General features: G+C 49.2%; 2 protein-coding genes across 2 annotated transcripts; one reads left to right on the top strand and one right to left on the bottom strand.

Annotated features, from left to right (window-relative positions):
• Window positions 1-4,332: 4,332 nt before the first annotated feature.
• LOC120664643 lies at window positions 4,333-8,538 on the bottom strand. The gene is made up of 4 exons (XM_039943924.1): window positions 8,083-8,538; window positions 7,581-7,690; window positions 7,069-7,173; window positions 4,333-5,737 (listed from the first exon to the last, which is right to left on the bottom strand). Exons 1-4 carry the CDS (start codon window positions 8,417-8,419, stop codon window positions 4,871-4,873), a joined length of 1,419 nt encoding a protein of 472 aa, XP_039799858.1. The 5' UTR covers window positions 8,420-8,538; the 3' UTR covers window positions 4,333-4,870.
• Window positions 8,539-10,928: 2,390 nt separating this feature from the next.
• LOC120664642 (protein N-lysine methyltransferase METTL21A-like) lies at window positions 10,929-12,180 on the top strand. The gene is made up of 2 exons (XM_039943923.1): window positions 10,929-11,742; window positions 11,802-12,180. The coding sequence occupies exon 1, from the start codon at window positions 11,067-11,069 to the stop codon at window positions 11,739-11,741; it is 675 nt and encodes a 224-aa protein (XP_039799857.1). The 5' UTR covers window positions 10,929-11,066; the 3' UTR covers window position 11,742; window positions 11,802-12,180.
• The last annotated feature ends 13,494 nt before the right edge of the window (window positions 12,181-25,674 follow it).

Raw genomic sequence — 25,674 nt, 5'->3', positions numbered from 1 at the left:
AACTGCAGCGACGGCGGCGGTGCGGTCACCCGCACGGTGAGGACACCGGCAGGGGAAGGCATCTTCAGGACCAAATACCCATAATGGGCAATGGCCATGAAGCGGTAGAGAGCCGGCCTGCCAATGATGGCATTGAACGGGAGGTTCACCTCTGCAACATCAAACTGGACGCTCTCTGTGCGGAAGTTCTCCTCGGTCCCGAACGTGACTGGCAGAGTGATGCTCCCCAGAGGGAACACCGGATGTGGGCCCACTCCGGAGAATGGGCGAGAGGGAGTCAGGTTGGACTCCGGGATCTGCAGCTGCTTGAACGCTGCATAGCTGATGACGTTGAGGCCAGCCCCACCGTCAATCAGCACGTAATAGTGCCTGATGTTGGCTATGACAGGGGCGGTGACTAGAGGTAGTACACCAGCCCTGGCCATGTTCTCCGGGCAGTCAGATGGCCCGAAAGAGATGGTGGTGTTCCTCCACCTGTGGTGCGGCGCCGCTTTCGAGACCTCTTGGAGAAGGGTCTTCACGTCCCGCCGGGAGACGAGCTCCCAGCTTCCGCCGTACATTACGTACAGCTTCTTGCGGCGCTCCTCGTTGTCAGAGTCGGAGTTATCGCGGCTGTAAATGCCCTTCAACTCCCGAGCGGGGGATTGGTACCCCAGCTCCTTCTCCCCGGCAGCGGTCCCGCTGTCGGAGGCTTTCTCCTTGCCAGACCGCTGGTGAGGAGGGGATGAGCCGTCCTTGGAGGATTGCTCACGCCGCCCACTGACCCGCTTTGTGAGTTTCTATATCTCGCGGCAGTCAGCGGTGCTGTGGCGAGAGGTGGGATGCACTGGGCATGAACCTCCGTTGCCACCTTGCGGGCGCGGGCGCTTGCCATGCGCATTCTAGCCCCCAGCCGCCGCCGCAGCAGCTGGTGCCATTGCTGCAGCGACTGGAACGCCGGGATGTGGCTCCCCGCGACCCCGGTTCTTGTTCTTCTTTTTCTTGCCACCGCCCTGGACGGTAGCCCCGGAGCCACCAGCCTTGGCGTCTCCGTCTTGGGGGGCTGAGTGCCATGCGCGGCCCTCAGCGGCCCTGGCACACTTGTCAGCCAGGGAGAAAATCGTGGTAACGCTTTCCACCTCGTGCGTCGCCAGTTTCTCGAGCATCTTCTTATCACGTACCCCCTGACGGAAAGCAGTAATGATAGATGCATCAGAGATACGAGGAATGGTATCCCGTACCTTGGTGAAGCGCGAGATGAATGCCCGGAGCGTCTATCCGGGTTTCTGCCTCACGGCGTGGAGGTGAGCCTCCACACCATGCTGCTGGTACGCACTGGCGAAGTTCGCAGTGAACCTCGCACAGAGCTCCTCCCAGGACTGAATCGTCCCAGGAGTGAGGTTCATGAGCCAAGTCCGGGCTGGCCCAGTCAAGGCTACATGAAAGTAGCTCGCCATGACGGCGTCGTTGCCACCAGCTGCTATGATGGCGGTAATGTACACCTGCAGGAATTCCGACGGATTAGTGGTACCGTCGTACTTCTCCGGTAGGTGCGGGTGGAACTTGGACAACCATGCCACCACGCGGAGGTGATCCGCCAGCGCAGCGCAACCCACCCCAGCCACTGGGGTGCCCGCCTGTATCCGGGCGTTTCCCGGAGGCTTGGGTGCCGCTGCATCCAAGTCGGCGTTGAGGTTGCGGCCTTCAATGTTGAGGCGGTGTTCTTGCGCCCTTTCCACGGAGATACGGGCGTCCTCACCCGCGCGCCTGCGGTTGAGCTCCGCCCGCAGGTCTTCTGTTCGTGCACCCCTCACCATGGCGCCGGTGGTAGGGTACCACCGCATTGCCTGGCGGAGGTCGTTGCCCAGTCCTTGCGGAACTGGGGGAGGCCTGAGCCAGATGGAGGAGACGGTCAATGTCGTCCCGCCACTGCCTCAGGGCGTCTGGCGAGGCTGCAGCAGCCGGAGGGTTGCGAAGCAACTCCCTAGCTGCCGCCAGCGCTCCGCCGCTCGCAGCTTGTGAGGGGGCCTTTGACGGGCGCCCTGACTCTTGCCGACGTGCAGCGCGCGCCGCCGCCGACGGTGGCTGCTCCACGGGCACGGTTGCCCCTGGCGCAGGAAGGCAAGAGGTGTGTGGCGCGGATGACGCCACACCCTCCGTCATCTCCACGTCGTCGTCGTGGTGGGAGACTTCATGCAGATCGAGGTCCAGTCTCATTGGTAGACAGACTCAAAACAACTGAGTCTGTCTCCCAGGGGGCCCGGAGCGTTCGTTTTGAGCCAGACACCAAGGATCGATTCTGCATGCGTCAAACAGTTAAGTTGCAGTATCATTACTACTATACCAGCGAGTTTGATTTTCCTCTCTGTAGTTTTTTCTGCTATACAGGGAATACGTCGCTCGTTTGACTTGCAATCTATGCTACACCTATGCCCAAGGACACTTGCTCAACCTCATACGGGTCCGGAGCATCTTCTCGGCTGTTGGCGCGGAGCTTCCCCTCCTCAGAGACACGTGGCGTCACCGGACCCGTCCCAGAGCGGGGTGCGGGTCCGGGGCTGTTGGCCCGGTGGGGTAAGAGCCTGACTCGTGGGGCCCGACTGCTCCGTCTCTTATGGCGTAGTTATAGATGACTATGCGAGTCTTGCCTTGCTATAGTAGGAATGAGTATCTCTACTACAGGGTACCGGCAAATATGTGTTCCAATTGTGGCTGCGGCGTCAGCGAAGCCAGGCGAACGCAGATGCAAGTCCAGAATATGGTTGGCAGTTCACATCATGGACACAACCAAACCAGGAGACGTGCAGGCGAACAAGTGGCCGGACGGGGGCGTCAAGATCTCGCCAACAGTCACCGGCGCATTTTTTTCCTTTTTTTTAAAAAAAAAAGCAGCCTCGCCGACGCAATCCGGTGACGGCGGCAGCGTACTTGGTCCGCCGCGCCGACGTGGCCCGAGCACGGCCACGGTCCGACGTGGGACGGAGATCCGGGGAGATCGCGCGCTGACGCCGACGGGTTTGACAAGCAGCAAGTGGTTGGGCGGCAACGGCGAGTGAGATCATAGGAGGGGCCGCCGCTGGGAACGCGCTCGGTGCCGGGACTCCTGTTGACGTCATGCCTCCGCGTGCCTGCGCATTAGCGGACGTCAGGTAGGTTTGTTTGTGCATGGCCAACTAATTAACCCTCCGCCGCCTGAGGGTTCCAGCGCATCCTGAATTCCTGATGGAGGAGGACCTGGTCTCTGTTCAACGGGTGCCGTCAAGAAGCGTGGCGTGGTTGGAAGTAAAATCTGGCAGCGCTTGCTCTCTTGTCCTCCGCCAACCCCCCCCCCCCCCCCCCCCCCCCCCCCCCCTGGAAAGGATCCATGGCATATTACCCATTGAACACCGTGTGATGGGGTTTGGCCAGCCACAACTTGCGTAAAAGACATTGGAACAGACGAAACGAGCAGAGTTTGCTGTGCTATAGCCCGGGCTGCGACGCGTCATGATGCTGCCGCCCTGATTCTACAAGCTCGCAAGCAACTTGTAGAGTACAGCGGATGAGCCTTAGGCACAAGGGAGGGCGACAAAGACTCCAAAGTTACAAGAGTAAAAATGCTTGACTTTGGTTGACTTGTTAGGTATCTGGCATCATGGTACCATCGTTACTCTACTTTCTTTTACCGTGCCTACTGCCTACCTTTTTATCTGTAACTTCGGGGTAGCAGATTCCGTCCGATCAGATAAATTGTATTGTGTGTCAGTTCTTCAATGAACTTATCTGCAATGTGGACCTCAGACCAACCCAACACATGGAGATGAAGTCACGGGATGGGCATGAGCGAGCGAGATGTCATGTGGTTGGCCCGCGAAAGTAACTAGTTTTGGCTCTAGCCTAGGCGCCAAGCCCACGTAACCCCCCGGATGATGCAACAGCCACATCGTCTATGGCCTCATGATAATACCAGGATTTTTTTGGATACGGTGGACAGGGTGGCATGATATGCTCGCGACTACGATTCTACGTACGCTGCACAAAGTGGAAAACAAATGCGCCACAAAGCCAACTTAATTGAATCTCTGTACCGACAATTGTATTTTTCTTTCCAAACCAAATGAAGACGTCAAAAGCAAGCTTACATCGAATTACTTTGTTGTTGGGAAGCCGGAAGATCAATTTCGCATGGCAACTGGTGAAGGGCAACAAGGCCTTCAGATGTCGTACGTTTTTCCACAAAGACCTACTTTTTCTTTCATTTACAGATGCTTGTGGTTCACTAAGTAAACCATCTGATGTCGTCTTCAATAATAGCATTGACCAGCAAGCAGCAGCACACAGGTTAAACATCTGAATCAGAGAACAAAGCTAAGAAGCACCAACTGTTAGTCGCACTGGTTCTAAAGATTATATACATGTACTTATCATAAATTATTGCACATCAGTAAACCGACTGAATAACGGAGCAAGCTTTAAGTATACTTCTGTGAAATGTTTGCATCAGCCTGCTTCTGAGACAGGTTACAGACAATGGTACAATAGCAAAAACATGCTAAGTTCAGTGTTACATATCCGATGCTTCAAATTTCACAGCAGCCAGCCACAGATGATCTTTACTTCTTTAGCTTTTATACCATGCCCTATCCACCTCATCGTTTCCCATTAAAACTTAATATTAAGATAGTTCTCTAGTGGACCTCCATATAGAAACGAGAACTTCGGAATACAGCTCCTGAATATGTTTACCAGTTAGATTCAAGAATGGAGGGAAGAAAGGTATAGAAGACTTCTGCATCGCAGAGACGAATCCGGAAGTCAGCCATCACTTCCTCACAGCACCAACCCTTTTCTCCCCTATAGAGAATCGAACAACAACAACATAGCCTTTTTTTCCCAAGCAAGTTGGGGTAGGCTAGAGATGAAACCCGAAAGAAATAAGTTCACGTGCTGTTTGGGGGCCAGACTGAGGGGGGCCTGAATCAAAATCATCTGATGCATTTGGGGGGGCAGACTGAGGGGGGCCACTGTCATGTGACGTGCTGTTTGGTCCTTGTGCAGTTGTAGTTTCCTTTGGCTCACTTAAGCACGATGGAGTGTCTTCAAGCAAATTATCCAGTGAATCATCAATGGATGCTATCACATCAACCTTCTTAGCATATCTGAAGTCAAAGTTCTGGCCAGATTTAACAGTTGGTTGGGAAGTTGAACTTTGTGTAGCAAAACCTTCATTCTGTACAGTTAGGGAAGTCTCTGAAAGCAAGTCATCTAGAGCATCGTCCACAGGTGCAAGCGCAGGTGATTTGGAAGACTTGCTAAGTGTACCTTTCTTGTCTGACCAACTGATCTTTGTACCTTGGGAAGTTGAATCATGTCCAACCAATTCATCCAAGTTGGAGCTAGAAAGGTGAGTTCCACTAAACGAATTGAGGAGCATGTCAAGTTCTTCTTCTGCAGAACCCACCTCGAACTCTAACCTTTCGCTATGCCTTGTACTAGGATCAGTATCCATGGTTCTTGTATATGCCTTATCGTCTTCACTGTGTGAATTCACTAAATGAGTACTAATCTTGGGTGATGTTGTAGCTTCATGTTCAAAACATTGGGACTGATGTTCTGATTTCATTTGATCATCAGAATAGGTGTTGCCAGCATACTCATAATGACTTGCGTCTTTCCTTGGCTCAAAGTTCAAGTTATCCCCAACCGAACTTCCTTTGGGATCACTTTCCACAGAGGTGCCACAGTCAATCAGTATTTCATTGTCTTCTGATACAGCAGCCTAGAAATAATCAGATGAATCCAGGAATATAAGGTCAAGTGAAATGGATAAGAAAGAGGTTCAAATAAAATAGAATGTTTATCAAATAAAAACAATAGCATGGTACTACCAATTACAAAACTAGGCATACAACTATAAATCTCCGGCAACAAAAAACTTGACAGAAGGAATACAAGGGAAGGTAAAACAACTAATTACACAACAATACACAATAAACAGCAAAAACATTAGTTTGACCTCCCTAATATTGTATATATCATGAACAAAACAGGCTAGGAATAGAGGGTTTAATCATCAAATGCAGAAATTTTTGAAATCTAAGATTAGTATAGTTGTCGAAAATGGTAGCAGAGTGAGCCACTGAGGCAACTCCCATAATGGCTAGTGTTGCAGAAAGAAGTGGTAGTGACCAAAAGAGCAAGAAGTGCACTTCAAGACAGGAAGAGCACCAAAAAACGCTAAGCTTCCCTGGTGCCAATGCACCAAGGCAAAGAAAAAATTCCCTACAAATAGGGTCATATTTCACATATATTGCTATAAACTTACCTATGCTCATTGATGTCCAATGAAACTTATGTACGGTAATTTTGTCACTAGTGTTGCTTTTGGTTACAACAGAAAGCCAATGTGTATCGACAATAACAGTAGCAAGAGATCTAGTTCATGCACTAAGCTCACAACATTGTAAAAATAAAGCTCCAGCAGAAAAGTGAGCTGGTAGTTGTGGCTTTAGTAAACAACAATATTAGTCTTAGTGTGTGTTTGGAAACCTGGCAAACTTAGGGCATGTTTGTTTTAGCTTTGGATTGTGGATTTTGGTTCTAAGAGTTGAAGCTAAAACAAGTGGGCGCTTTTAAAAGCAGATTTTAGAATACCACAATCAACAAACTGCATCCCTTCACTTTACAGCTTTAAACAACCCACAATCTACAGCTAGCTTTTAAGGCCCTGTAGAATGCAACGATATGTCAGAAAAGTTGTGGGTAGTTACTCAAAAATCATGCCAATGTGGACACCAGGGGGGTTGCTCTTTGAATACAATTTCAATACGGTAAGTAACATGAACAGATTGGTACAAAAATTGGCTGAAGCACTGTGGGCTGTGCCTGGATGGATGAATGCTTAAACGAGGACTTAAATTACCGGCTAATCTAAGCTTCTTCAGAGTAGCTATATTCCTTGTAAGTCAAGGCTCTTCGCGGACACTTAATGGCATAACATTTATTCTCTCTTCAAGACTCTATATTAGCGTATTTGCACTGTACATGACCTAAGAATCCAAAGTCAAAACAAACAGCTTCTTAACAGGATAACTATAAACAAGAGAATACCAGATCCTCTGGTAGTAGATCTTCTTCTAAAAAAAGTCTCTGTGAAAGCTTAAGCTTCGAAAGCTGGTTGGCCAATGCATGCAAATCCATTGAAAGAAAAGGCACCTGAAAGGTTGGGGGAAGAAGCTTTGTCATGAATATGAAAAAATTTGGTATATTAACCCAACAACAGAGAGGAACAAGATGTAAAAGTTAATTGTTTCGATGTGAAACCACAGAAGGTTCTATATGATTGGTAAACCTAGAAACCACAGAAGGTCCATCAATCCAAAAATGTGTATACGTTACTTCATATCCAATATTCTAACTGATACCCTAATAGGCCACTATTGTCTGGCTAACCCAAACAAAACTTCCCTCCACAAATTCCACACAAAGCCAAAAGTGTGGTTACTGCCACACCATCTATTTTTTAACACTGTATTAGCTACTAGGACATCATTTGATGCTAACAATTTAAGATAAAGCATACTCTGCACAGCAAAGTAAAATCCAGAGTTGATATATTGTACCTCGAAGTCTGGGGCTAAATCATCCTCTAATATGAAGTTATCATCAGCACACCAGGACAAGATCCCTTCACCTTTAGCTTCGAACATAGATGTGGAGGCCTGCATAAAATCTAAAAATAGCGAATCAACAATCATAAAGCAACATCAGAAATATCTCCACTTATCAATTTGAGGAATTATTGAATAAATGTATATGCAGAGATTATGTGCTAACTGAGTGCTGGAGTAATTCTCAACAGCTACCAATTCAGTTTAAGAGATATGAGCTCTCAAAAGTTCTTAGAAGAAAACAAAGATGACCTATGGCGTTTGATGAACTCAGTTTCTCGGAATCAGTATTATTAGAATTCCCCTCACTATCGGATTTCAGCATAGTTATGGGATGATAGCATCACCACTACTGCTTGAAGCGAAAATATAAAAAATGCTTACTCAATGTACAGGTAATAGAGGAGCAAGATGAAAGAAGCAGTGAAAATTAAAGGTCGCGGCGCTCACTCACCAAATGGCAAATCCTGGGAGGGGAGCCACGGCGCCCTGAGGCCCCGGGCCTCGCGGGGCTGCGCTCGCGCCTGCTCTAGCAGGAATCCGAAGTCGGCGCCCTTGCTGCGCGGAGCCACTTCGCCTGTCCATTCCGCGGCAGAAGCAGGTTCCTCCGCCTCGCCCTCGTCGTCGTAGCGGTCCCAGTTCGAGGGGAGGTTTCGACTGCGGGGGCCAGAAGAGGTGGCGGCGGCGGCGCGCTTCTGCCTGTGCGCTGCCGCCGCGGCGGGAGTCTGGTGGGCGCGGCGGCCGTGCACCGTGTGCGAGCGCTTCGACTTCGCCGCCGCCTTGGGATCCATCAGGTCAGGGAATATCGGAGGAGGGGCGACCGTGCGAGATGCGCCGACGAGTCGGGAGGTTTCGGCGGTGCTCTGTTGAATCCATTGTTACAATTTTAGCTTACTGTGGAGATATGTTTCTGTTACAGCAGATTGATTTTTCTCTTTTCTAGCCCCGACGCTCCGCGCCGTCTGAGGCAGGCCACGTCGGCCAAAAAAAATTCGCCCGTCCGATTGCAATCCGATGGCTACGGATGAAAGGGAATCTTTTTATTTCGGAGTACTAAATAAAATCTATTTACAAAAACCTTTTGTATGGATGGGTTGCAAATCACGAGACGAATCTAATGAGCATACTTACTTCATGATTAACTCATAATTAGTGAACGGTTACTATGGCTACGGATGAAAGGGAATCTTGCTATTTCGGAGTACTAAATAAAATCTATTTACAAAACCTTTTACACGGCTGGGTTGTAAATCACGAGACGAACCTAATGCGCATACTTAATTCATGATTAACTCATAATTAGTGAACAGTTACTGTAGTACCACTGTATGACTATGGATGAAAGAGAATTTTGCTATTTCGGAGTACTAAATAAAATCTATTTACAAAACTTTTTGCACGGATGGGTTGTAAATCATGAGACGAATCTAATGAGCATACTTAATTCATGATTAACTAATAATTAGTGAACGATTACTGTAGCATCATTGTATGGCTACGGATGAAAGGGAATCTTGCTATTTCGGAGTACTAAATAAAATCTATTTACAAAACCTTTTACACGGATGGGTTGTAAATCACGAGACGAACCTAATGAGCATACTTAATTCATGATTAACTCATAATTAGTGAACAGTTACTGTAGTACCACTGTATGACTACGGATGAAAGAGAATCTTGCTATTTCGGAGTACTAAATAAAATATATTTACAAAACCTTTTGCGCCAATGAGTTGTAAATCACAAGACGAATCTAATGAGGATAATTAATTCATGATTAACTCATAATTAGTGAACGGTTACTACAGTATCACTGTTGCAAATCATAAATTAAGTAGGCTCATTAGATTCGTCTCGCGATTTACAAACTATCCGCGTAAAAAGTTTTGTAAATAGATTTTATTTAGTATTCTATGCATGTGCTCAAATATTCGATGTGATGTTTTTGGGATAAAATTTTTGAATCTAATAACGGCCCTAATTTCTATATGTGAATGCCCCGAATGTCGGCGCAAAGGCAGACTGGCCACGTCAGTAAAAAAGATTCCTACTATTCGATCCTAAATTGACAAGGCATGTGATTGGCCGTGCCATTGTTATCTTTGAGGCCTTGAGACACGAATGGTCTACGAGTCAGCTATCCATTCGGTCACTGCAAAATATCTGAGTCTAGAACTCTCGACTGGGAATTTTGGTGGCCTCTGAATGGGTGTGTGCTCTACTGCAACGACGGCAGTGAAGCTAGGCCGGAGAGCCACGCGGCGAGTTTGGGCGGGCCGCCGGGCACGCCCTCGACGGGTGCGGCGAGTTCATGCCGTCACCGGCGGGCAATCCGGCCTCGCTCCGGCACGATGTGGTGCCTTAGGTCGGGCATGATAGCCGCGCATTGCATGGTGAGGAGATGCCCCAGGACCGCTCCTGGCCGCCTTCGACGGCGAGATTGAGACGTCGGATTTCAGCTACTATTTTTTTGCCTTCTTTGCTTTAAAAATAAATATCCTATTTCTATCTACGTATATCCATTTGTCTATACATCTACTACAAACATCTATATAAACTTATATTGCCAAACGGAAACAAGTAAATAAATTACGCGCGCCAAGGCGCGCGCAAGGCACTCGTTAATTTATAAGTGGCCAAAATTTTCTCATGCATATGAATTTTGTGGCTAGTAAAGAATGGATAGAAAAGAAGAAAGGAAAAAAATTCCTCTTTAAAAAGGGGAGAGGGAGGGAAATAAAAAGAATAGGAGAAAAAAAGGGAAAATCAATTTGTTGGAGCTAAATCTCTTTTATAGCTAAAAAGTAAAAAGTAAAAAGAGGAAAATCAATTTGTTGGAGTTGCTCTAGCCGTTCTACCTTTGGAGATTGTTTTATTACAGTTGCGTTCCTGACGTGCTTTGCTTTATGAAATTTCAGGGGTTCATATTCAATTTTAAATTCAACAAGGGCCTCGTATGTAAGGCTCTGTTTAGTTCCCACCCTGTAAACGCAAAAACGCAAAATTTTGCGAAGGAATCTTGCTAATTTGAAGTATTAAATGAAGTTTATTTACAAAACTTTTTGCATAGATGGGCTGTAAATCGCGAGACGAATCTAATGAGCCTCCTTAATCCATGATTGCAACAGTGATGCTACAGTAACCATCCGCTAATTATTAATTAATCATGAATTAATTAGCATCATTAGATTTGTCTCGCGATTTACAATTCATCTGTGAAAAAAATTTATAAATAGACTTCATTTAGTAGTTCAAATTGACAATATTCGGTCGCAAAATTTTTTTGCGTTTGGCTAAGATTCTCTCCACTGCCGCCTCCACAGCTCCACCGGTCCACCCACCGCTTCGGCCGCGCACGGAGTCGCGCCGTCCAAAAATCCTACCGCTTCGCTGGAGAGCGCTGCAGTGGGTTGACGGGCCGGCGGCGGTGGAGAGGAGATGCGGTTCACTGCGTCTCCGGTGGTGGAGCTTCCGGTGGGGGGCGCGGTGCTGACTTTCGAGCAGGACAACGACTCCTTCGAGGTGGGCACCTCTGTGTGGCCCTCGTCCCTGGTCCTCGTCAAGTTCGTCGAGCGCTGCCTGCGCGACCCGGCCCTCCCCTTCGCCGACGTGCTCCGCTTCCCCGGCACCCGGGCCGTGGAGCTCGGCTCCGGATGCGGCCCGGCAGGACTCGGCCTCTCCCGCCTCGGCCTCACCGATCTCGTCCTCACTGACATCGCCGCCGTCCTCCCCGCGCTCCGCCGCAACCTGCGGCGCAACCGCGGCCACCTCCCCCGCGCGCCTCGCCTCGCCCAACTCCACTGGAATTGCCCCGCCCATCTCGCCACGCACGCCACCCCGCGCCGCTTCGACCTCGTCGTCGCCGCCGACGTGGTCTACGTGCAGGAGTCCGTGCCGCACCTCATAGCGGCCATGGACGCGCTCGCCGACGCCGAGCGCGGTGTGGTGTTGCTCGGCTACCAAATCCGGTCGCCAGAGGCGCACCAGGCGTTCTGGGACTCCGTGCCGGCTGCTTTCCCGGTGATCGAGAAGGTGGCACGGGAGCACCTGGATCCGGACTACGCCTATGAGGAATCCGATGTGTACATACTCCGAAGGAGGCCACGGCAGTGAGGTCAGGTGGTGAGCTACTGCTAACAGTTTGCTCGTCAAAGTTGAGGCCACGGCAGTGAGGTCAGGTGGTGAGCTACTGCTAACAGTTTGCTCGTCAAAGTTGCTTATTCAGCTCACAGCTATGAATGAAACTTTTGGTCATAGTGATCAGTGAGAATATGTAACTGAAATGTTACAGGTTTTTCTTGATGGGTGGATGCATTGTTGTTGGTTAGTCAACAACTTGACATTTTTATGATGCATAAGCCATAAGATGATTGGATCTATTTGATGAGCATACCACTGTAGGGCGTTATGATTATGTAGTCCTTGCTTTAAATCGAGAGGTTGCAGCTTTGGTTTAGTTGCAAATGCTATACGCCTATACTTGTATTGTTTGTTAGGCCATGTTGTGTTCGGTGAAAATTTAAGTGGTTTACTATGTTTTATGTTGTGAACATTCTCACTTTTTCATGTGTGATTGATGAGTAAGAAGTTTACTTGTATACAAATGGTCACTAGGTATCTTAAAATTCAATGACTGCTAAACTCAATCATCTTTTTTGAGTAACCAACCTTCTGTAGTTTGGTGCTCTTTTTTCTGGCCGATTGATGATTAATGAAGCACTGAAAATGCATCAGTTCGATTTCAGCTCCATCCTGTCTCTAGTATGCAATCTAATCTGAACATGTTGGTAGGATTGTCTTCTGTTATTTCAGGTAAATATGTGTTATCATAGTTTGGTTGAATCTTCAGAGCAGTGGTTGAATTACTTGTCTTCTGGTAGCCAGATAAGATTGTAAGACACCATGCGTTCAGATGCAGCAATGCTATAGCACTGCTAGTTTATGTTCTCATACCATGATTACTAAAAAACGATTTGGAACGTAGCCCTTGGATGAGGCTTGAACTGACTGAATTCAGCATGGTCGTTTTGTTATGTGGAATGTGGAATTTTAAGTGCATCGAACACTGGCTTTATATCAGATGTAATAAAACTTCTAACCAATATTATGCTTATTGGACACGTAAATATGTATTATTGCAAGCCCTCATAGTACTTACGGGAGTTGAATTGCTTTCTCTTGAATATGGGGGATTGAATTGCTCAGAAAAAATGCTAGGACATTAGCATGATTTAATCTTTTTCCTCAGTTCTGTATGACTATCTCGTCATGCTTGGGCTTTAGCATGTCTTGCTTGCCCAGAATATGATAACTTTATACATTTTGCTCATGTGTTAGTTCGGGTTTGGCAACCCCTGTTGTGTGCAACCGGAGTTATGTCTGATAAAAGGGGTTGATCGCCTATCGTCTTCTGATGTAGTTTTTTGCCGGGGTTTTGTATCATTACTTGATGGCCCTTCTATACTATTGCGAATTGTCATGTGTGATGTAGTGGCTGAAAGTCTGAAACAGTTTGTACGTCACTGTTTTCGGCTGGGGTGCTCCGCGACTACAGATCCTCCGTCACCTTAAAATACAATCCTCCTTCACTCACTTCCAATGGCTCATACAACATAGGATCCGTTGTCCTCTTGTAATCTTCCAATGGCTCATACAACATAGGATCCGTTGTCCTCCTGTACTCGCTTCCAATGGCATACAACATAGGATCCATTTATTTCAGCATCTGGCTGATTTTAAAGACTCGATTATGAGAGTCATTTGCCTTTCGGATTTTCCAAAATCGAGCTTTCAAAATCAGCCAGAGGCTGAAACAAACAGGCCATAGATTTGTGTATCTACCGCAACACTAACATATTACAATGAGTTCTTGATAATTTTACCATTGCTTTTCTTCATCAAAGTAATCCATGGGAGTGTCTTGTTATTGAATTCATCCTGTTTATAAACTCATCCAAAATCAACTTCCTAAGAGGTGTTTCTAGACTCGCATAAGCACATTATAGTTTGCCATGCCCTTTTGTGTTGTTTTCTTTCAGAATGCTGCAAAGAAGAGCGCTTGACTGAGTGAAAATGTACCTACCTTGTTCTGAGTCCAGTTCAACCCCTTGAATTGCAGCATGGGAGGATTTGTCTACAACTGTACTTGATTCGAACTTCCTGAACAAAATTGGACACGTCAAATTCAAACTCCGTCAAACATGCTAAGAGGCACAAGAAGGAAAAACAAGAAGAAAAAAAAGTCCAATTTACTACCTCTTAAGTATAGGCTAAGTCCAATTAACCTCTAAAGTACCAAAAAGGTTTAATTAACCCCCTATTTTTGCTAAACCAGTTTTTTTTATAAAGCCATTCCGGTAAACTTTATTCATCAGATAAAATAGTTACATCATTTGCCAAGAATGCAGTAATAAACATGGGCTGTGAATCAACCCAAGTACAAGAAGATTTAGTCTGTAAAGCTTGCCGAGCTAGCTCATGAGCAACTTGATTCGCTTCCCTATCACAGTGCTCCATCGTGGCCTTCGGGAGATCTTTCCACAAATCATAGCATATCTCAAAAATTGGTGCTGCTGCTGATGCCGTGAAGCCTTCCTCATTCATAATATCAATTACTTCTTGGCAGTCTGACTGCAGCACGAAGTTACTATAGCCAATTTGGTTCACCAAGCACAAACCTTCCTTCAAAGCATAAGCTTCTGCCATTGTAGCATCCAGCAGTGACGGCAAAAAAACTCACTGAAGCAGCGATGAAACCACCTCCTGAATCTCTGATGACCACACCCGTGCTTCCCATTCCAGCAGCAAAACTAGCATCAACATTTACCTTGAGTTTACCCTCTGGAGGTTTCATCCATCCTCTTCTTACTTTCATAGTTTTGGTTAAAACACACCTTTCACCATAAGCGAAACCAGATACGCTGATGTGGGGAGCTGGAGGCCGGTTTTGCTGACTAGCAACACGTCGGTGGCCCTACGTGGCAATTTTGTTTATTCTAGTTATTAGGACTGGACCGGACCGACGGTTCAACCGTTAAAAGACCAAATCAGAATCTCCAACAGTTTGGTTCGCTTAAAAGACCATCCCTGCAATCAGACCGGTAAAACCGAACGAACCAATCGGTTTTTTATGAAACTGGCGAACCGGGCAGTTCTAGTTGAACCGGACGGCTTTTGTAACTGCAACAGTTTTCGTTCTGGACCTGGGCTGCCGAGTGGTGCGGCCCACCTCACCACCGCTAGGTTCTTCTCTGGGTGACTGTGCGCTACGTCTTCTCCCACTCAGATCTATTTTCTCCTATCGTTATCTCTCCCAAAACAAATGGAGTAACTGATGATCGTGCCAGCCAGTGACATCAAGAGCTTGGTGCGTGATGCCGTGCGGGTCTGAGAGTGGGAGTGAGAGATCGATTTGAGCTGCGATGGCCACCACTGCCCAGCCCTTCCAACGAGATTTGCAGCGTGGCTGATACACCAGGGCGCGTCCTCAGGGGCGGAGCCAGCGTGGGGGCAGGGGGGCTCGAGCCCCCTACCCCCGTGTTATCCATTGGAGCCCCCACAAGCGCCCCCCCAAAGGAATTTTGGGATAGTGAAGAGAAGGAAGAAGGAGAATAGAGGAAGAAGAATGGAAAAAGATAAGAGAGAAGGAAGAAGAAGAAAATAAGCCACCCCCTCGATAAAAACTCTGGCTCCGCCACTGCGCGTCCTCCATTGGCTTGGGATGTGGCAGTTTCAGTCTCCAACAGGAAACAACCGCTGCCAGGTGGTGGTTGGTGGCTAAGCTCAAATCAATTCGCTGCTAGCTATTGTAGATGTATTCACCGATCTATCAAAAATATCAAATAAAGTTCGTATCAGGGACTGGCAGATCCTGTCAGACCCGGGGCAGTGGGACTGCTCATAGGCATAGAATATTCTAGAGCAAGTGATAGTTTATGGATGTATCTTACCTCTTTTGTAACTACTCGAATAGGCGTAGGACTAGGTGCAGTACAAAGGAAACTACCCGGTTGTGTTGTAGTAGGATTCCAACTGTACTCGGCTAGGACTTTCCATGTAACCTTGTCCCCCCGGATATATAAGGGCGGGTAGGGACCCCCTCCGAACAATCATCAATACCTAAGGCAATACAAACCACACAGGACGTAGGGTATTACGCAAACTCGCGGCCCGAACCTGTCTAAATCTTTGTGTTCCTTGTACCATCGAGTTCTAGAGCAGTCGATCCCTACCTACAAACCCTACTGCTAAGGGTATCCCTGAGCAGGCTTGGCGGTAAACACCAACAGCTGGCGCGCCAGGTAGGGGATTCGGCGAGTTCACCAACGAATTCGATGACCGAATCAAGCGACGCCAACAACGTGCCGGAAGGCACAACCTTCGTTTTCGGTTCTTGGGCATGTACGGCTGACGGAACGGGAGGCTTCTCCAGCCACCTTGTCACGCCTAACTCGCCTAAATCGAAAACCCGCTCCCAACTCACCGACATCCACGAGTCCATGGATCTCGACGAGAAAAGAGTTCCACCCGAACATGACTCGGACAACACGGGAAACGTGACAACTCAAAACCGAACTCTTGGTTTGGTCGAGTTCATCACAAATTCTGATTCCGAAAAGTCTCACTTTTCCAAAACTCTTGGAAAATACCTGGCTCATCTCAAGACGATCAAACGCCCTGAGATCAAAAACTCAGAACTACTCGCCGGAGTGGATCAAGTTTCACGATCGATAGAGGGCAGCATCAAACTTGCAGAAACCGCTCTCAGCCCATCTACGCCACAGCAGAACCCTAAAGCACTAAACCCACCGCAGAAGAGGTCGGGCGATATGCTCTCAGGGATCGATCGGGTAAATTCGAAGCTTGCCGGCTGCATTAAGATGGCTGAAAGCACTCCGCAAAACAAAGAGCAGAAATCAGGAGGAGGAATCTGCGGGGGAGCTGGTGAGATAAACCCCCGGCTTGTTCAGATGGGACCGTTTATCTCCAGGATACCTCGGAGCCCTTCACCGAAACCTGCTCACACTCGGACTCCGAAACCAGTCGAGTCCAAGTTCGATCAGGACTTTGATCGCTTTATGAACGGCCTCGAGAACTTTGAACCGTTCGACGATCTTGAAGAGTTGTCAGACAACGTCGAGCTGTTCATGGACGCTATGGCCAAACCAACCGAGCATGCTGACGCTCTTTGGGAACTGGCCAAGCTTAAAAAAGGAAAAGCCAAGGCTCCAGAACAACCCAGTGATTCAATCTATGATAAACCCTGGATCAAGGAGCCTGAGGGGTTGACTCCTGCCCAATCATGGCTACACTGGATGAACGAGAACGCCCTCCGTGTAGAGATGGGCATATCGCTTCTCGCTCACCCAAAGCATACGCACTCTAAAATCGGTGGGCTAACCAACTCCGAATCCGAGTACTCTTCCGATCCGGAGGATCAGCTGGATAAACTAATCCAGTACGGTAAACAAGTCGAGTCCAACTCGGCTAAGAATCTCAAGTCCGATCAGGACTCCCTCCCTAACCTGATTATATATGCAACGCCGCAAGGAAGGACGGTGCATCTCATGAAGGTACAAGATCCCAACGCTTTCGGCTCACAGCCAACGGATCTGCCCTACCAACAGAGCACTCCTCTAGATCCGTCCTCAAGCAAACAAGACCAAGAAGTTCAAGACCTTTGCTGTGAAATCCTCATGGTTCGTATCGCCGAAGAACCTGAGGGTGATCCCACGGAGCGTCTCAACCTCGAGGACTACAATTCTGATGATTTCGACGAGTATCTTTCCGACAACATGGAAACTCCTCCTCCTACAATCACAGAAGCCCAAGCTACCACCAATGAGGATCTACCTGCTCCGCATCCTCCGGCAGTGACCGTCACCGTCCAACTGGACGAGCAGAATCCAGCAGAAGACCTCTACGAACATCGTCGCCAGCTCAACCAGAAGAGGGCGTTCAGGCATCAGCGCCTCGCTAACACCCTACAAGAACAACAAGGCGACAACTACGATTACTCCAACTGCGACCTCCGCGGTGTGGTCAATGTTGGGCGTGATGCGCGCAACATCATCATCTCAAGGAGAAAGGAACGGCAGGAAGTCGAGGCGTACAGCCCTTCTTCCAACTACCGCATCCCGCCGAAGGCTTCCGCATCTTTCAAGAGGCACAAGCCGGCAAACATCAGCACCCGTCCTCAGCGTAAACCGCGCACCCCTGTAGGGTCGAGATGGCGGACTAGAGGGGGGGTGAATAGTCCTTTCTAAAACTAATTGCGCCGGCTAACCGAAACTTATGCGAAATTGAAACTATTCGCTTAGCCAAGACTTCACCCCTCTAAATATGACTCTAAGGCACCTCCAAAAGGTCCTACACAAAGCAAATGGAGTGCCAAGCTAGTAAGAGCTCTCCTAACAATTCTAATGCCAAGTCATACAAGCCTAAGCATTAGTACTTCACAAACCGGGGGAGCTCCTACACAATTCTAATGAGCAAAAGCACAAAGCCAAACCTAAGCTCACTAGATGCTCAAGGACAAGGATACACAATCCAAATCCAAGAGCTCAACTTGCTTAGCTACACAATCTAAGCAAGAGCAACTAATTAAGCTACACAAGCTAACTAGTTACACTAGGATCTCTACTTCTAGCTACACAAGCAAGAAGATGATTACCAAGCTACACAAGCTAACTAATCACTAGAGAGCAACTACACAAGCACAAGATAAAGATAAATGTAAATACAATGCTTGTGATTTGGAGAATGCAAACCACCGAGAAGAGTAGACAAAATTGACACAGTGATTTTTATCCCGAGGTTCACTTGGTTGCCACCAAGCTAATCCCCGTTGAGACAAGCTCCAGGGTTGCCGCCGATCCTCTTACTAGTGGTGACTCTCAAGTCACACTCTCCCACGTGGAGTGCTCACACCGAGCTCTAGCACATGATCCGGCCGGACCACTTGTTGCTCTTCACGTCTCGCTCAACTAGAGTTGCTCTTCGCGGCTCCCGCGGGGTGAGCACAATACCCCTCACAATCTCTTCTCCGGAGCACCGCACAATCTTCTTGCGGGCTTCAACGGAGCCTCTTGCCACCAAGCCGTCTAGGAGGTGGCAACCTCCAAGAGTAACAAGCACACCAGCTTGCAACACGATCACCTAGTGCCACTCGATGCAATCTCTCAAAGCAATCGCACTAGAATCGCTCTCTCACTCGATCGGATGATTACTATCAAGTTAGAGTGAGTAGAGGGCTCTCAAGCACTCTCACACATGGACACCAAGTCCCCAAGGTGCTCAGCCCCTTCAAATGGCCGGCCACACCCTCTATTTATAGAGGGAGGCCCCAAACTAGCCGTTACACTCAGATCCCGTGAAAACAGGGTTTTCGCGGACTGTCCGCCTCACAAAAACCGGACTGTCCGCCATTCAAACCCAACGGCTAGATCTTCAATGATTATGTGTCAGAGTCGACCGTTAGAGCCCCGGGCGGACTGTCCGCACCCCTGGGGCGGACTGTCCGCGGTTCAAAACTTCGAACCAGCCGATTTCCAAACGTCTCTGACTAAAACTGGAAGTGACCGGCGGACTGTCCGCTCCCCAGGGGCGGACTGTCCGCCGTTCAAAACATGAGCACACACAGAAACCGCAGTGTTTCTGTCCCAGAATTTTCAGTAGGAGGCGGACCGTCCGCCCCCAAGGACCGGACGGTCCGCGGTTCATTTTGGACACCCAAGACAGAACTACCAAGTTTCTGCGCCCGTTTCAGCTTTTAAAGGCAGACTGTCCGCCCCCATGGACTGGACGGTCCGCAGTTCATTTTGGACCACCAACAGAGCCAAAAACGGTTCTGTTCGAGCTCATCCGAGATAACGGCGGACCGTCCGCCCCCCTTGAGCGGACCGTCCGCAGGTATATTTCCAGCAGAAATGTAACTCGGTAAAACAGCCATAACTCTTAGCTCCGAAGTCTAAATTAGGTGATCTTGGACTCTATGGAAAGCTAATTCAGAGGGCTACACAACCCAACTGAATACTTGATCCAAAACACAATGGATCAAAGCAGTATTCCACTCCAAGAGACCACCTAATTTCCGGAGAAAACCGAAAAACCTTTCTTGCTTCCCAAAGTTGATCAACATCAACTCCAACTCTTTCTCCTTTGCAAATGTGCCAACCTATCATGTGAACAACACCATGTGCATGTGTGTTAGCATTTCACAATCATTTTCAAAGGATTTTCACTTGATCTCACCACGCCACTCGATCCTAGCAACATCGCAATGTTAGATCGCTCAAGTGGCACTAGATGACCGATATGCAAACAAGTTTGCCCCTCTTGATAGTACGGTCATCTATCCTAAATCCGGTCATGCACTTCTCTACACAATCTTTGACCGGTGAAATGAAATGCCCTACAAGTCATACCTTTGCCTTGCGCATTCCATTTCATCTTCTCAAATGTTGATGCCACATAAGCACCAAACTCCATCAAGCCTTTTGATCATCTTCATGAGTCAACACTTGGCTTGATCTTCCTTGAATGATATGATCCACTCCATATCATTACATGACCTCTTTGGTCCATCGATCTTGACCTTGCTCGCTCTTCACCGTTGCCTTGGTCCATCGGCGCCAAATCTTGCCCAAGCTTCACCGCCTCGCGGTCCCTCGCTTCAAAGCCTTGACTTGCCCTTCTCTATTGCAACCGGTCCATCAAGCCAAGCCTTGTCTTGATCTTCTCCACTTTGGTCACATAACTCCATGTCATGTCTCATATGCAGTGAGCTCCTCGATCACACTATATGAGCATAGCATCAACCTTTAGCCATTTCTCCTCCATGGCACACGTTGCTCATACTAGTGTCTTTGTGTGGACTAATCTCCTGTGTATCTCAACATAAACACTTATTAGTCCACCTAAGTTGTCACTCAATTACCAAAACCAAACAAGGGCCTTTCAATCTCCCCTTTTTTGGTAATTGATGACAACTCTACAAAGATATGGAAATTAAGCATATTCCAAGCTAGCACTTCACACATGTGTAAATAGCTAACTTGGTTTGGATTTTATGTTTCTTATCCACCAATAAGACCACTTGTAAAAGATTGGATAAGCACCATAAAAATCCGACTTGGAAGTGATAACTCCCCCTACATGTGTGCTCAAGAGATTTGGTTTTAAACTCACACACATGCATAAATAAGAAATTTGTGGGATTGTTATCACTACTAAGTGATGCTAAGGTATATAGGATAAACCTTTGAAGCGTGATACCAATTTGAGTTGCTTCCTTGAAGTTCATTCCTTAGCATCAATGAGTAACTAGACATTCATCAAAAACTCAAGATACCTCATGAGATCAACAATATTAGCAAGGCTCTTGATTCCCTTGTAAAAAAAAATGTCTAGCTACAATCTATGCATGCTAGTTATCAAATCATCAATCAAGTTCTATGACTAGCATACATCACACACAAGCAATGCAAATATAAATTTTAAAACTTATGCAAATGCAAGCAAGCACATGAATATGCACATATCAAATGCAAACAACTAAGTTCATGAGCTTACTCCCCCTACTTGTGTGCTCCTCTTGTCCAAGAATATTGATCCTTCTCTGTCGTGGTGCTGCAACCACAGCCGGGTGGCGGAAGGCACCCGCCCTAGCCCAGAGGGTGTGTACTCGGGGGTTAGCTAGTCCCAGATGGATCTCACTCAAGAACACGATGAACACAGCGAGATTAGAGTGGTTCGGGCCGCCGGAGCGTAATACCCTACGTCCACTGTATGTTGTATTGCCTTCCCTCGAGAGAGAGTTGCAAGAGCCTGTCTGTCCGGAGAGCCTCCTCCGCCCCTCCCCCCCCCCCCCGTGTTCTAGCGGGCGTGCTCTCCCTTTTATATGTTCAAGGGGTGCACGTACACTGAGCGGGGCCCCGACATGTGGACCCGGCGATGTATTAAACTACACTTTGGCCTTCAATGCCTTAGATCCGGAGATCTTGTCGTCGGCTTCTGTGCGCAGCTTCTGACCAGGGATGGTCTTGAGCTGTCCTGTCGAAGTAGAGTCTAGTCTCTGCAGCCGCGCGTCGAGGTCATGATGAGCGCCGAACTACTGACTCAGTCCGCTGTAGCAGCGTGCACTGTTGCTCCAGTCAGTAGCTGGTCATCATGACTCGTCGCCCATGCGCACGGCGTTGAGTCTTTAATGCTTGTCTTGGTAACTGACGAGCCGCCTCGGTAATTGGCGATCCATAGTGTGGACTGACCAAAGCTGCCCTGTGCCCAGAGGCAGCAGAGCCTGCCTCAACCACTCGCACTTAATGCGGGTGGGTGAGGGAGCTTCCAGCGGAAGGCTTGCGCCTGCGCCCGCGTCTGCGTGTCACGGGGCGGCTCCGGACCCCTCCCGAGCAGCTAGCTGAGCCGAGAGCTCACGGGAGTCCGGATAGGCACGTGGAGGTCCCGGACCCATCTGCGGAAGTCCGGATGGCACGTGGAGGTCCCGGACCCACCTGCGGGGGTCCGGATGGCACGTGGAGGTCCCGGACCCACCTGCGGGGGTCCGGGTCCGCGGCCACAGGTATTGAGCATTTCCACCTCTAGGACACGTGGTGACACTGGACCTGTCCCCGAGCGGGAAGCGGGTCCGGGACCGTTGGTCCGATGAGATGGAGTCGGACCCCAGGGGTCCGGCTGCTCAGCTCCTTAGGGCGTAGTTATGGATAACTACGCGAGTCTTAGCACAGTAGGAGTGGGTACCCCAGTTGCAGGGTACCGACAGAGGCCCCCGGGCCCGCCTCGGGAGAGGCAACGAACCCGCAGGTGGGGCCACTACTGTGAGCAACTTGGCTGCTTCTGGCGCCTAGCGGTGCACGCCGCAAGGGTCTTGTCCTGCGTCGTCCATCCTTTGGGTCACCTGCTGCGTCATCACGTTTGAACCTGCACATGACTCAAGGTAGATGCTTAGTAGCGTGCCCACGGGTCCCAAATCCTGTTGGTTGTAATCCTTTGAGATAGACAGCTAGGTTCAGTGAACGGAACTCAAGGGCCGGCCTTTAGGTTAAGAGAAAGTCCAGACCTCCAGGTTCCCAGTCCTAGGTACTACGGCACTCATTCACAGGAGGTGGTGCGTGCAGGCTTAGGGTACGGAACCAGGCTAAGCGGCTACACGGCTGCGGACCTCCCCGGAGAATGAGTGCGCTTCCCTGAACCTGCAGGTTCCCAGGGGTCCGAACCCCTCTATTCCATGAGGGGTCTCGAGCTAAGTCACTAACTAGCCAACTCAATTCGGACCACAATCACCGCACAAGAGTAAGAAAGCCACGTGGGGGTTAGCGCAAACAAAATGCGTAGATTGAAATTGGAATGTAACATCCTTAGAGGCGAACTGAGAATAAACTTTTCCTTTATAACTAGATGTACATGAGATGTGCGATGTAAACCAGAACACGGGTTTATGAGGCCGGAGCTGTCCGGACCTCCGGGCCCCCAGTCTTAGGTACTACGGTACTCGCCCTAGGGAGGTAGAGCATGCAGGCTTAGGGTACGGAACCAGGCTAAGCGGCTACACGGCTCTGGACCTCCCCGGAGGGTGAATACGCTTCCCTGAACCTGGTTCGCAGAGGTCCGTAACCCTCCACGGGGGAGGCTCACCGGACTGGACCACACGGAAGTACTACCTAGTTACAAAGGAAAAGACTTTATTCCCTGCTGGGCCTCTAAGGGTAGGACTTACAGAGATGTAGAGTCGGGGGTGCGGCCGGAGTCGGCTTTCCGCCGGAGCGGGCTTGGTGCGACCGGAGTCGGCTTTCCGCCGGAGCGGGCTTGGTGCGACCGGAGTCGGCTTTCCGCCGGAGCGGGCTTGGTGCGACCGGAGTCGGCTTTCCGCCGGAGCGGGCTTCCTCACATGAGTGAGGTATGCTGCGAGCTAGGATTTGTCTCTCCACCGCTCGCAGCTTGTGAGGGGGCCCTTGACGGGCGCCCTGACTCTTGCCGACGTGCAGCGCGCGCCGCTGCCGACGGTGGCTGCTCCACGGGCACGGTTGCCCCTGGCGCAGGAAGGCGAGAGGCGTGTGGCGCGGATGACGCCACACCCTCCATCATCTCCACGTCGTCGTCGTGGTGGGAGTGCTGAACCACCCGAGCCATGGAGATGGGCAAGAGATGAGCTAAAACTAGCTAAAGCCCCCTACCTGGCGCGCCAAATGTTGTGGTGCTGCAACCACAGCCGGGTGGCGGAAGGCACCCGCCCTAGCCCAGAGGGTGTGTACTCGGGGGTTAGCTAGTCCCAGATGGATCTCACTCAAGAACACGATGAACACAGCGAGATTAGAGTGGTTCGGGCTGCCGGAGCGTAATACCCTACGTCCACTGTATGTTGTATTGCCTTCCCTCGAGAGAGAGTTGCAAGAGCCTGTCTGTCCGAAGAGCCTCCTCCGTCCCCCCCGTGTTCTAGCGGGCGTGCTCTCCCTTTTATATGTTCAAGGGGTGCACGTACACTGAGCGGGGCCCCGACATGTGGACCCGGCGATGTATTAAACTACACTTTGGCCTTCAATGCCTCAGATCCGGAGATCTTGTCGTCGGCTTCTGTGCGCAGCTTCTGACCAGGGATGGTCTTGAGCTGTCCTGTCGAAGTAGAGTCTAGCCTCTGCAGCCGCGCGTCGAGGTCATGATGAGCGCCGAACTACTGACTCAGTCCGCTGTAGCAGCGTGCACTGTTGCTCCAGTCAGTAGCTGGTCATCATGACTCGTCGCCCATGCGCACGGCGTTGAGTCTTTAATGCTTGTCTTGGTAACTGACGAGCCGCCTCGGTAACTGGCGATCCACAGTGTGGACTGACCAAAGCTGCCCTGTGCCCAGAGGTAGCAGAGCCTGCCTCAACCACTCGCACTTAATGCGGGTGGGTGAGGGAGCTTCCAGCGGAAGGCTTGCGCCTGCGCCCGCGTCTGCGTGTCACAGGGCGGTTCCGGACCCCTCCCGAGCAGCTAGCTGAGCCGAGAGCTCACGGGAGTCCGGATAGGCACGTGGAGGTCCCGGACCCACCTGCGGGGGTCCGGATGGCACGTGGAGGTCCCGGACCCACCTGCGGGGGTCCGGGTCCGCGGCCACAGGTATTGAGCATTTCCACCTCTAGGACACGTGGTGACACTGGACCTGTCCCCGAGCGGGAAGCGGGTCCGGGACCGTTGGTCCGATGAGATGGAGTCGGACCCCAGGGGTCCGGCTGCTCAGCTCCTTAGGGCGTAGTTACGGATAACTACGCGAGTCTTAGCACAGTAGGAGTGGGTACCCCAGTTGCAGGGTACCGACATTCTCAATATTGCTCCTCTTGATTCATGTCCATGATTGCACTCTCATCTCATCTCTCCCTTTGTCATCCAAGGATAATTCATATCTTTGTTCATTTCTCTCCCCCTTTGTCATCAATGACCATAAAAAGGGCCGAAACCACATGAAATTTTCCATGTGAAGATCAATGGCTACCACTTGAAGTTGTACCTCTTGTACTTGTAGGGTTACCACTTGAATATCCCTTGTAGGCAATCATATGAAGCATTTGTGGTTTGATACAAAGAGTTGGACTTGGATAGATGGTTGAGTCTTGAATCTTCATTTTTGATGGACACTTTCAATTTGATTGGAATTGACACCACTTGTAACAACAACATGTGGAAGCATGAAGACCACCTTGAAACGCCACATGTAGGACACTAGTAGGATCCTTGACCTTGATACTTTGTAGTGGGGCTCCTCCCCCTATGTCAAAGTGTTTGTCAATCTACTTGAATCTTGAGCTCTTCTTGATGAGGGTAGCTTTCTTGATTTGAATTGATCACTTAAAGTTGAGAATCACTTGTGGAACCACCATTGTTGCACTAGATCTACTTGAATGAATACCACTTGTATGACCATGTATATCACTTGTAGAGATACAATGATATACCTTTTGTTGAATCTAGTATCACTTGTAAAATCATGATGGATCACTTTGTTGAATTTGACATTGATAACCAATTCTTGAACTAGATTGTTTCCATGAGCTTC

This window comes from Panicum virgatum, chromosome 3N (assembly GCF_016808335.1).
Source record: "Panicum virgatum strain AP13 chromosome 3N, P.virgatum_v5, whole genome shotgun sequence".
NCBI classification, from domain to species: domain Eukaryota; kingdom Viridiplantae; phylum Streptophyta; class Magnoliopsida; order Poales; family Poaceae; genus Panicum; species Panicum virgatum.
Note: the sequence above shows the minus strand (reverse complement) of the source record. Positions and strands in the feature narration are given on the sequence as shown.

What these genes read in the sequence shown, in the direction of transcription:
- LOC120664643 (XM_039943924.1), bottom strand. Translation starts at nt 8,419, where the DNA reads ATGGATCCCAAGGCGGCGGCGAAGTCGAAGCGCTCGCACACGGTGCAC. An exon ending in ATTTAGCCCCAGACTTCGAG is followed by an intron (nt 7,174 to 7,580) that starts GTACAATATATC and finishes CCAACCTTTCAG; the next exon opens with GTGCCTTTTCTTTCAATGGA. An exon ending in ATCTACTACCAGAGGATCTG is followed by an intron (nt 5,738 to 7,068) that starts GTATTCTCTTGT and finishes GATTATTTCTAG; the next exon opens with GCTGCTGTATCAGAAGACAA.
- LOC120664642 (XM_039943923.1), top strand. Translation starts at nt 11,067, where the DNA reads ATGCGGTTCACTGCGTCTCCGGTGGTGGAGCTTCCGGTGGGGGGCGCG.